At 46.8% G+C, this 12,724-nt stretch overlaps 1 protein-coding gene across 1 annotated transcript in view; it reads right to left on the bottom strand.

Moving 5' to 3' along the window:
• The window catches only part of LOC117521828 (retinal-specific phospholipid-transporting ATPase ABCA4-like), a 98,991-nt gene extending 87,483 nt beyond the window's left edge, over positions 1–11,508 (bottom strand). The window contains 8 exon segments of the mRNA XM_034183180.1: positions 915–1,112; positions 1,288–1,415; positions 5,844–5,983; positions 6,380–6,521; positions 6,621–6,714; positions 8,465–8,577; positions 10,992–11,042; positions 11,251–11,508. Of these exon segments, the coding sequence (XP_034039071.1) occupies positions 915–1,112; positions 1,288–1,415; positions 5,844–5,983; positions 6,380–6,521; positions 6,621–6,714; positions 8,465–8,530 (768 nt within the window). The 5' untranslated portion in view covers positions 8,531–8,577; positions 10,992–11,042; positions 11,251–11,508.
• Between the last annotated feature and the right edge of the window lie 1,216 nt (positions 11,509–12,724).

Raw genomic sequence — 12,724 nt, 5'->3', positions numbered from 1 at the left:
GAGGAAATTTACTGTGTTAAGGGCAAGAGTACAAGCCTCAGTTGAACACCTGTGGTCTCTGATCCTTCGGGCAACACTGCATCAAGAGCTGTCATTCATCAATAGCTGATATAACCCACATGGGCAAGAGTAACAGTGGTATACGACAAACTCCCTCAGGTATTTTATGGATTGTAGGAGGAAACCTCAAGCAGACAAGGCTCAGTGGGGTGACCATTTGCGTTGGCCCAATGACCAAAAACAAAAGGATAAGGATAAGGAGTTGGTCTATCTATATCAAGATTTGGGTTCAATTTAGAGTCACACTACCTGCCTCTGTGCTTGGACAAAACTCTTCATTTGCATTAGCCCTCTCCACCCGGCTGGAAATGGGTACCTGCCTTGGCCAGGGACTTGACCTGTGTCAAACTGGCATCCCATCCAGTGGGAGTTGTGGATTTTCATAAACATCAGGCAAGAGAATCCGGGGATAAGACCTGGAACCAGTGGTCTTCAGGGTCTACACCAGACACACAGAGTTTAAAACGACTGGAACACATACGTTTTAATTACTATCTGTTGGTGCTTGTTTGGCTAATCAGACCTGAATCAACCAATCAGCTTTCGGCAGAACAAGGGAGATAAAACGTGCAGGTTAGGGGTCCCTGAGGATTGGGGTTGGCAACCACCAGTTTAGACAAGTAGTCAAACAACCAAAAACTGGCTTTGGTGGCTTATCAGATACATTGGAAACTGTATTACAACAACAACGATGACAGACATGGCAAAAGAAAATTCAAAAACAAAAACAATATCGTGAATTCCTTGATATAAGAACACTGTGAATATAAAGTACCACAGTCTCATATAGACACTTTTGACAGTTAGAAACCAACATTTAAATGGGCTCCATGACACATTCAGAAAGTACTAACCAGTCTGAACATTTTGAAGAAGTCCAGATTGGCATAGAGCACATCTTCGATCCTCTGCAGATGCTGCTGGCTGAGGGCGCACATGGCGTTGCGCACGCTGTGGAGCCCCCTGTGACTGGGAAAGATGATGAAACGCTCCAGCAGGGCCTGGCTGCAGGCTACATCCTTCAACTCCAGGTCCGGGACACCAAAGGCAAACTAGAGAATATGAAGAAGTGTATGTACTCCTTTGTTGACTCGGGGATAAAGTTAAAAGTCAAAGTCATTCAATAATGTCAGGGAGTCATGTCAAGGATGCACCTCAAGGAGCCAAGAAGACCAAATTACAACTCAGGCTGCAGCAGCCCGTTTCATTCATTCTTCAAAACTGCACCTGTTCCAGTCGGATTTGGGCGTTGACGAGCTGGTAGACGATGGACTCGGAGAGGCCGACGTCTCGCAACAGAAAGGCTGTGAGCAGCTCATCGTCTTTCAAAATATCATCTACCTTCAACCCTCTGCCTAGACAGCAAATCAGAAGTAGACATAAAGCTTAGACCTCCAATAAATTAAACAACAGCCAGATGGCACCGACAAAATGAAAGCAACTGTATTGGGGGAGAGTCAAGCAAACTCAGCATCAGTGCTAACAGGAATGACAGTCTAAACAGAAAAAAAGTAAAAGGAACCACTATCCCAGATAATCTGGCTCATTGTCTCAAGGAGTTTGGGTCGAGGCGCATTGGTCCTGTGAAAACTGAATAATAACCTCATTTGTCCCCACACAGTTCAAGATGAAGAAAAACAAAACAAACAAACAAAAAAAAAAACTCCACAAACAAACAAACAAACAAAAACAAACAAACAAACATTTGAACTTTTTGGAAAAGTGTTTGAAAAATGCAGAAGTTGAATTCTGGGCAAAAACAATCATAAAATGGGAATTGTAAATACTCGGGTGTGTTCAGCAATTTTTGGTGACACATCTGTAGATAGATATAAAATAATAGGCAAGAAGAATTTTCAACTTTTTAAAAACAATTTAGGCCTAATTTCTCCAATTTTATAATGGGGGAAGAAACTGGGGCCAAAAATCAGAAATGGGAGCAAAGGTATTTCTTTTATTTCATCTCAGCTCATCTTCAACTGGGTCTCAGGGCAACAGCTCCAGCAGGGGACCCCAAACTTCCCTTTCCCAGGCCACAATAAATTCCAAGCATGTCCAGCTGGGAGAAGGCCCAGGGGAAGCGTTACAGGACTTGGCCGTGGATAGGGAAATGTGGGATGAGCTGCTTGGTCTGCTGCCATCGTGACCTGGACCCAGATAAGCGGCAGAAAATGAATGAATGAATTATGTACTATCCTCCTGTGGGTTCACCACCTGCAGAGGGGGCCATGGGGGTCGGGTGCAGAGAGAATTGGGTGGTGGTCGAGGGCGGGTGGCCCGGTGGCCCGTTCCATGCTCACAGCCCCTGGCTGTTGGGACGTGGAATGTCACCTCGCTGGGCGGGAAGGAGCCTGAGCTTGTGCGGGAGGTTGAGAGATACCAACTAGAGATACTTGGGCTCACCTCTACGCACAGCTTGGGCTCTGGTACCCAACTCCTGGAGAGGGGCTGGACGCTTCATTTTTCTGGCGTTGCCCACGGGGAGAGGCGGAGAGCTGGGGTCGCATTGCTTATTGCTCCCCAGCTCAGGTGCCATGTGTTGGAGTTCACCTTCGGGTCGGGGACAGGTCTCTCACCGTTGTCTCGGCCTACGGGCCGAGCAGCAGTGCAGAGTACCCAACCTTCCTGGAGTCCCTGGGAGGGGTACTAGACAGCGCTCCGACTGCGGACTCCATTGTTCTCCTGGGGGATTTCAACGCCCACGTGGGCAGTGACAGTGAGACCTGGAGGGGGGTGATCGGGAAGCACGGCCTCCCCGATCTGAACCCGAGTGGTGTTCAGTTGTTGGACTTCTGTGCTAGTCACAGTTTGTCCATCACGAACACCATGTTCGAGCACAAAGGTGTCCATAAGTGCACGTGGCACCAGGACACCCTGAGCCGGAGGTCGATGACTGACTTTGTAGTCATATAATCTGACCTTCGGCCATGTGTCTCGGACACTCGAGTGAAGAGAGGGGCAGAGCTGTCGACCGATCACCACCTGGTGGTGAGTTGGATCCGCTGGGAGGGGAGGAAGCCGGTCAGACCTGGCAAGCCCAAACATGTCGTGAGGGTCTGCTGGGAAAGATTGGCGGAACCCTCTGTCAGCGAGGTCTTCAACTCCCACCTCCGGGAGAGCTTCTCCCAGATCCTGGAGGAGGTTAGAGACACGGAGTCCGAGTGGACCATGTTCTCCACCTCCATTGTCGATGCGGCCGCTCGTAGCTGTGGTCACAAGGTCTCTGGTGCCTGTCGCGGCGGCAATCCCCGAACCCAGTGGTGGACACCAGAAGTAAGGGATGCTGTCAAGTTGAAGAAGGTGTCCTACTTATCTTTGTTGGTAGGTGGGACCCCAGACGCAGCTGACAGGTACCGGCAGGCCAAGCGTGCCGCAGCCCGTGCGGTCGCAGAGGCAAAACTCGGGTCTGGGAGGAGTTCAGGGAGGCCATGGAAGAGGATTATTGGTCGGCCTCGAAGAGATTCTGGCAAACCATCCGACGCCTCAGGAGGCGGAAGCAGCTCTCCACCAGCACTGTTTACGGTGCGGGTGGGGAGCTGTTGACCCTGACTGGGGATGTTGTCGGGTGGTGGAAGGAGTACTTCGAGGATCTTCTCAATCCCATCGTCACGTCTTCCGAAGAGGAAGCAGAGACTGGGGACTCAGAGGCGGACTCATCCATTACTCAGGCCAAAGTCACCGAGGTGGTTAGAAAGCTCCTCGGTGGCAAGGCTCCTGGGGTGAATGAAATCCGTCCTGAGTACCTTACGTCTCTGGATGTTGTGGGACTGTCTTGGCTGACACGCCTCTGCAACATCGCATGGCGATCGGGGACAGTGCCTCTGGCTTGGCAGACCGCGGTGATGGTCCCTCTGTTTAAGAAGGGGGACCGGAGGGTGTGTTCCAACTATAGGGGGATCACACTCCTCAGCCTCCCCGGTAAGGTCTATTCCAGAGTACTGGAGAGGACAATTCGACCGATGGTCGGACCTCGGATTCAGGAGGAGCAGTGTGGTTTTCGTCCTGGTCGCGGCACACTGGACCAGCTCTACATGCTCCATCGGGTGCTCGAGGGTTCATGGGAGTTCGCCCAACCAGCCCAGATGTGTTTTGTGGATCTGGAGAAGGCGTTTGACCGTGTCCCTCGAGGCACCCTGTGGGGAGTGCTCCGGGAGTACGGGGTCCGGGGTCCTTTGCTAAGGGCTATCCGGTCCCTGTACAACTGCAGCAGGAGCTTGGTTCGCATTGCTGGTAGTAAGTCAAACCTGTTTCCAGTGCATGTTGGCCTCCGCCAGGGCTGCCCTTTGTCACCGGTTCTGTTCATTATTTTTATGGACAGAATTTCTAGACGCAGCCAGGGTGTAGAGGGGGTCTGATTTGGGAACCACAGAATCTCATCTCTGCTGTTTGCGGACGATGTGGTTCTGTTGGCTTCATCAAATCAGGACCTTCAGCGTGCACTGGGGTGGTTTGCAGCCGAGTGTAAAGCGTCTGGGATGAAAATCAGCACCTCCAAATCCGAGGCCATGGTTCTCGACCGGAAAAAGGTGCTTTGCCCTCTTTAGGTCGGTGGAGTGTCCTTGCCTCAAGTGGAGGAGTTTAAGTATCTCGGGGTCTTGTTCACGAGTGAGGGACGGATGGAGCGTGAGATCGATAGACGGATCGGTGCAGCATCTGCAGTGATGCGGTTGCTGTATCTGACCGTCGTGGTGAAGAGAGAACTGAGTTGGGGGGCAAAGCTCTCAATTTATCGATCGATCTACGTTCCGATCCTCACCTATAGTCATGAGATTTGGCTCATGACCGAAAGAACGAGATCGCGAGTACAAGCGGCCGAGATGAGTTTCGTCCGCAGGGTGGCTGGGCGCTCCCTTAGAGATAGGGTGAGGAGCTCGGTCATTCGGGAGGAGCTCAGAGTCGAGCTGCTGCTCCTCCACGTTGAAAGGAGTCAGTTGAGGTGGCTCGGGCATCTTTTCCGGATGCCCCCTGGACGCCTCGCTGGAGAGGTGTTCCGGGCACATCCCATTGGGAGGAGGCCCAGGGAAGACCCAGGACATGCTGGAGGGACTACACCTCTCGGCTGGCTTTGGAACGCCTTGGGATCTCCCGGAGGAGCTGGGGGAGATGTGTGTGGATCAGGAGGTCTGGGCAGCTTTGCTTGAGCTGCTGCCCCCGCGACCCGACTCCAGATAAAGCGGAAGAAAATGGATGGATGGATGGATGGATGCATGGAATTATGTACTACTGCACATCGCTGCAGGCAATGTCCATGTGTTGAACCCTCTTATGTAAGGTGCGTCTGAATGTTGCACTCAAAACACCACAAAATCAGCGGTCGAACGTGAAATGTCTTCATGTGAATAACGATACAAGTGCGCATGACCTCGCCGTGTTTTTAGATGAACATACCCGTGGGTGCAAAGATGAGTGGAAGTACTGAAGGGTACTGAAGGTAGGGCCTGAAAAATACCAGGTTAAGTCCAAAAAAAAGTCAAATCCAAAATTTGATATTTCATGTTACAATCCGGTAGAATTCAAACTTCTATGAAGCAGTTTTCATTGCAAGTCCTCCTGAACAATTGGAGGCATAACTTTCAGGTGCAAAAACCAGAAACCTCATTGTGTTTTTCAAGTCAAAGGCTTTATCGTTTTCACGAGAAAGACAAAAATCATTTTAAAACTTATTCCTGTAATCAACAAGACTACCAAACATCTTTCTTGATGTTGTTATGGGACTTTGTTTTTAATACTCCACAGACACACACACACTCGTCTGAATGGAATTCCCTGCAGTTGCCCTTTACCTGAAACCATAGATGGGTTGTTGCGTAAAGTGTCCATGAAGTTTGAGAAGGAGGACATTTGGTGCCAGAGCCGGCCAAGCTGCTGAACTTCGGTCTCATTCAGTAGAAGGACCTGCACATTCGCATAAAACCGTGCCAATCTGGAACAAAGAGCCAACTTGAGTGAAACAATCTACTTCATCTGAAGGGAATGAGGGCATCCTGACTGTGACTGATGATCGTTTCCTCTTTAGTTTCAGAGAAATGGTAGATGAGTGGACCTTTAACCTGCTGCTCGCACTGACCACTGCCCAGTGCTTATATGATCCAACATTATACAAGTACAAGACAAATTTCAATTTCAATTTATTTTCCTTTATATAGCGCCAAATCACAACAGAGTTGCCTCAAGACGCTTCACACAGGTAAGGTCTAACCTTACCAACCCCCCTTACCAAATTATTTTGTTGACATTCAAGATCTTAAGCTCCCAATATCTTCAGGCGCAGGCACTTACAGTCCCGCCCACCCACCGCCACACCCAGTATGATGCTTACACCGAGTTGTTGTAGTTGGAGACGACACCCGGGGACTCTCCCCTGGTTGGATATCTGAAACAAGGGTTGTTGACGTTGCAGAAGATCCCCTGGATCCAGGGTAGAATCCCTGCCGAGGGCATAGCTTTGTTGGGGAAATGACCTGAAAGAACAGTTGGCACATTAGCAATAACAAGATACTATCAAACTTTGGCTCCAGTTCGTACAGACTCCAATAAGAACTGAGCTTAAGGTTTCTTACACTCATGTTGTTGGTACAGAGGATTGGCTTTCCTCAACCACACCAGACCAATGAACAACAACACTGGCCAGAAGATCTCAACCAGAAAGCGGATCTGGACAGAAAGAGGTAGTAGTTTTATAGTGTAGATCAGTGGTGTCCAAAGACATTCTAGAAATGTTTAGAATGTCTTTGGACACCACTGATGTCGACTGAAATACCAGAAAAACATGTACAGTTGAAGCTATAGCTTGCAAATGCCACTAATTTTATGATACCAGTTTGTGTGTTATCAGAACATCTACTGCAATTCTTTAAGATATCCAGGAGGGGGTAGGACTCTTCCAGGCACATCCAACTGGGAGGAGGCCCCGGGGAAGACCCAGGACACCCAGGAGGTATTATATTTCCCATCTGGCTTGGGAACGCCTTGGAATCCCCCAGGAGTAGAGGTTTTGGCCGCAGTTCTTTCAGCTTCTCCCTTTCACTCGGGGTCACCACAGCAGATCCAGTATGGATCTACATGCTGATTTGGCACAAGTTTTACGCCGGATGGCCTTTCTGATGCTGGTCTTGAACCTGTAACCTTCTGCTCCAATTGCTTGGCCACCACCCCGACCCAGACAATCGGCAGAAAACAAATGATTACTAAATCATTTCCAGTGGGTCAAGGGTTCACATACACTTAGTATTTTGTGGTATTGCCTTTTGATTGATTAACTGTGGGTCCATTTTCTTTGACATGCTATTTCAGTTCGGCCCCCACGTTCTGTGGAGTTCCGGGTCAGAACTTTGTGATGTCACCTCAGTGCTTTTCCTTTGTTGGCTACCAACCGCTGTGTCAGAGTCTTCCAGGTACGTTTCGGTCGGTGCCCTGCTGGAAGACCTAGATGTAGCATGAAAATTTGCAGAGAATGCTGCTTTTGTCAGGATGTAATTTAGTATCCCGATGACCAAGGCGTCAGTGGGGGTTGAGGGCACCATTCATCCTTCCAAATATTTGACACTGTAGTACTGTAAAAAGTTGGCAAACCCCTGAGCTTTTACGCATTTACGGTTTTATTACACCAACTTCAATTCAATTCAATTTATTTCATTTTTATAGCACCAAATCACAACAAACTTGCTTCAAAGGGCTTCACACATGTAAGGTGTAACCTTACTAACCCCCAGAGCAAGAACACAGGCGACAGTGGTAAGAAAAAACTCCCTCTGATGATTTGAGGAAGAAACCTCAAGCAGACCAGACTCAAAGGGGCGACCCTCTGCTTGGGCCATGCTACAGATACAATAGACAATACAAACATACAGGAAATTTTGGGAGTCCACTTAAAACAAAAACACTTCTTCATATTAAATTTTCTAAAATTCTGTTCTTCAAGCTCAGTGAAAATAAATCTCGACATGAGATTTCACTCTCACATGAGCATTCATATAACACAAATAAATAATCACTTTTACAGCCAGTGTCCTTTAGACAAGTCAGGGGATGGATTCATGAACATTTCCAAGTCACTGAGTATGTCTCAGACTTCATTTACATTAATCAGTAAATGATAAATCTATCTGGAGTGGGTAGTTCTCAAAAACAGAGTAACTATGCAGGAAGGAGACTGGTGAGGGAAGCCACCAAGACACCAGCTGATACTCTGAAGGTGTTACAACCTTCTGTGGCTGTGACTGGAGTGACTGGGGAATGTTCTGGCTCATGCCCTGGTGGTTCATTGTTCTGTTGTCTTTGTGAGATTTCAGGTCCTGTGTGGTCTCCAGATCAGGGTTTTTGTCCTATATATCATGTTCATGGCTCTGCTTTAGTCCAGTCTGGTTGGTCTGTCAAAGTGTACTGAATATTTGAAGGCTCCTACCTTCTGTCTCTTGCGAAGGGTCCAGTTTTTCCAGAGTAACAGACGGATTTGAGAGCCTGTATTCATTACTCTGCAGGTCAACCCCTGGAGGGGGTCATCAGACTCTGACGAGCCTGTTGATACACAACTCAGTTAATGTTGTATTGTTTGTGACAGGTCACCAAAATAACAGAGTAACTTCAGATTATATATCCTAGCGGTCAGAGATCTAGGACTATGAGAGAGAGAGAGAGAGTGTGTATATATATATATATACATACATACATACATACATACATACAAGGTCTGTCCATAAAGTATAGGTCCTTTTTATTTTTTTCAAAAACTATATGGATTTCATTCATATGTTTTTACGTCAGACATGCTTGAACCCTCGTGCGCATGCGTGAGTTTTTCCACGCCTGTCGGTGACGTCATTCGCCTGTGAGCACTCCTTGTGGGAGGAGTCGTCCAGCCCCTCGTCGGAATTCCTTTGAGAAGTTGCTGAGAGACTGGCGCTTTGTTTGATCAAAATTTTTTCTAAACCTGTGAGACACATCGAAGTGGACACGGTTCGAAAAATTAAGCTGGTTTTTGGTGAAAATTTTAACGGCTGATGAGAGATTTTGAGGTGATACTGTTGCTTTAAGGACTTCCCACGGTGCGAGACGTCACGCAGCACTCCCAGGCGCCGTCGTCAGCCTGTTTCAAGCTGAAAACCTCCACATTTCAGGCTCTATTGATCCAGGACGTTGTGAGAGAACAGAGAAGTTTCAGAAGAAGTCGGTTTCAGCATTTTATCCGGATATTCCACTGTTAAAGGAGATTTTTTTAATGAAAGACATGCGGACGGGTCCGTGTGTCGGGACGCAGCCGGCGCGGTTCGGCGCCACAGGAAAAACACCTCCGTGTTGATAACCATTTGTAAAATCCAGGCGGCTTTTGATGGCTTTCAGTGGAGTGAGTATATGAGAAATTGTTTAACAGCTGGACATGTTCCAACTTGTCCTTAAGGCTTCCAACAGAGGTGTTTTTCCTGTGGCGGAGCGTCGCGGCGGCTGTGAGCCGACGCTGCAATCCGCCCGCACGTCTTTCATTAAAAAAATCTCCTTTAACAGTGGAATATCCGGAAAAAATGCTGAAACCGACTTCTTCTGAAACTTCTCTGTTCTCTCACGATGTCCTGGATCAATAGAGCCTGAAATGTGGAGGTTTTCAGCTTGAAACAGGCTGACGACGGCACCTGGGAGCGCTGCGCGACGTCTCGCACCGTGGGAAGTCCTTAAAGCGACAGTATCACCTCAAAATCTCTCATCAGCCGTTACAATTTTCACCAAAACCAGCTTAATTTTTCGAACCGTGTCCACTTCGATGTGTCTCACAGGTTTAGAAAAAATTTTGATCAAACAAAGCTCCAGTCTCTCAGCAACTTCTCAGACAAAGGAATTCCGACGAGGGGCTGGACGACTCCTCCCACCAGGAGTGCCCACAGGCGAATGACGTCACCGACAGGCGTGGAAAAACTCACGCATGCGCACGAGGGTTCAAGCATGTCTGACGTAAAAACATATGAATGAAATCCATATAGTTTTTGAAAAAAATAAAAAGGACCTATACTTTATGGACAGACCTCGTATATATATATATATATATATACACACATATACACACACACACACAACCTATTTTCCATGACTTTGTAAATATTTTATGTTATTGCATCAACTTCATTTATTTTCAGTCTCAGATGTGTGTAAACCCCCCCAAAAAACAAACAAACAAAAACAAAACTACATAATTTACTGTATTTTCAGGAATATAAATCCTACCTGTTAAAAAAAAATGGCTCTTGCAACATGCAAGTCACACCAGAATGTAAATCATACTTTTTCCCTCTCTATGTGGAACTCACTTTCTAAGACAATGTTCCCTGACGGCGGCTTTCACAATGGATAGGAACTAAGCACATGTGCACAGCACAGCCTGTGCTGTTACTTAACGTAAGGACTTTTAAATTCCAAAAATACGCAAAATGGACAAATTATTGCGTGACAGACATATTAAAAATTATTTGATATAATTCTGACAAAATAAAATATTCAGAAGTACACAAATTGTTGCTCTATGCAACATGGAGAAATGAAGAGTGGATTTATGCAGGAAGCCCTCAGTTTGTTAAAGGACCTCCCAAACTAGCTTTGCCTATGACTCTGAAACCAGAAACATCAAATGCAGCACTGGATGAATGATGCAAGGGCCTGTCAGGAGCCCAGAAGCTCACTGACCTTTTATACACACACACTGATTATGAGAAAACAGCTCACAGGTGAGGATGGTTACCTTTTGTTGCCATGTGTGTCAACGTGTGTGCATGTAATCAGGCCAAAATCACCAGGGTATGTATACTTTTGATCAGGATTATTTGGATAGTTTTTGTGTGGAATCTTATTATGAAACAAATTCAACCAGTAATCATAGATACAAGGGGACATTCACAGAGAACATCAGACATGAAGAGCAATTTGTTCTGACATGTTTGATAGATTACCTCGTCCTGCAGACTCAGAGCCAGACTCACGATGCAGTCACACAAACCAGTCTGAAACACAAGATTACAAAAAAGTTACACGAAATCACCTTTATTACTCAGACCTGCACAAGACCGCTGGCATTCTGCAGGAATTTGGTCACAAACACCTTCACAAAAACTGTTGCATGTAAATGGTAAAGAAGCAGAAGCTATATTCTGAATTGAAAGCAAAACAAACACCAAAAAAACTTTTGAGGAGGATGATCGTGAGCCTTACCTCTTCCTGAATGAGATAAAAGTCGAACAATCATCTAGAGAAAGAAGTTCACCAACAAGCTGAATTCATGGACGACATTAAGTCAGGTGGAGGAGCTCCGTATTGTCTCGAAGCCGCTCACTCTCTCCTCTGCCTCCAGGTCAGCAGCACGCCTAATCTGATTGCTCTAATCTCCCGGCTAAACACGGGCAGGCAGGAAAAAAAGACAACAGTCATCCATTTTGAGGTAATATTAGGGGGAGATGTGTAAGTGGAAGGATTCCCAACGGAGAGACCGATTGGAAGTTGAGGGGTTGTCACAGGTTGTACTCATCAGCCTGACAGACGCACTGTGGAACGAGTCATGAAATGTTCAACCGGGAATTACTGGACATGTCCAACTCAAAACCTGCTGAACACTTCAAAATTAAGACAGAGACGGCATCAAATTCAGAAATTGCAATGCAACTGCCCCCTGTATCAGTTCTACCGCAGGTAGACACGTCAGAAATGTCTTTCAAATTGAGAAAATGCTTTCAAATACAGAACACAAACGATTATAACCTATGTTGTGTTTTTCTTTGGGAGTGATGACGATGAACAGGATTGGGAATTAACATATCAGAAGGACAGCTCAGGCAAGTCAGAGAGGCAACAATTACAGGGTATATAGGGAGAAGGATGCTGAGGATGGAGCCACCAGGCAGGAGGAGAAGAGGGAGGCCAAAGAGGAGGTTTATGGATATGCTGAGGGAGGACATGCAGGTGTGCAATGTAGAGGACAGGGTGAGATGGAAACAACTGATCTGTTGTGGCGCCCCCTAATGGAACCAGCCAAAGGAAGAACATGCAACAATTTTCTAACAGGTCTGCTGCAAATTCACAAAACACACACAACACCAAGATTTCAAACATTTACTGACATCGCTCAATGCATTTTAAAGCAAATAAAACATGAAAATCCAGCGCGCTTAAGTAAGAAACCTTTTTGGTAGCATGGCCCAAGCAGAGGGTCACCCCTCTGAGTCTGGTCTGCTTGAGGATTCTTCCTCAAATCATCACACTGAGTTTTTTCTTAACGCTGTCGCCTGTGTTCTATAAACTATAAGAATTCACAGCTTTTACTATGAAGCTCAAAATTGAGCTCAGGTGCCTCCTGTTTTCACTAATCCTCCTCGAAATGTTTCTGCAGTTTAATTGGAGTCCACCTGTGTTAAATTCAGTTCATTGCACATTATTTGGAAAGACACACACCTGTCTACATATAAGCTCCCACAGCTGACAGTCAGAGCACAAACCAAGCATGAAGTCAAAGGTATCGTCTGTAGACCTCTGAGACAGGATTGTCTGGAGGCACAAATCTGAGGAAGGGTACAGAAACATTTCTGCTGCTTTGAAGGTCCCAATGAGCACAGTGGTCTCCATCATCTGTAAATGGAAGAAGTTCAGATCCACCAGGACTCTTCCTAGAGCTGGCCGCCCGTCTAAACTGAGC

Source organism: Thalassophryne amazonica, chromosome 12 (assembly GCF_902500255.1).
Source record: "Thalassophryne amazonica chromosome 12, fThaAma1.1, whole genome shotgun sequence".
In the NCBI taxonomy this organism is placed as follows: domain Eukaryota; kingdom Metazoa; phylum Chordata; class Actinopteri; order Batrachoidiformes; family Batrachoididae; genus Thalassophryne; species Thalassophryne amazonica.
The sequence above is the reverse complement of the archived record's forward strand: the minus strand, read 5'-3'. Positions and strand labels throughout refer to the sequence as shown.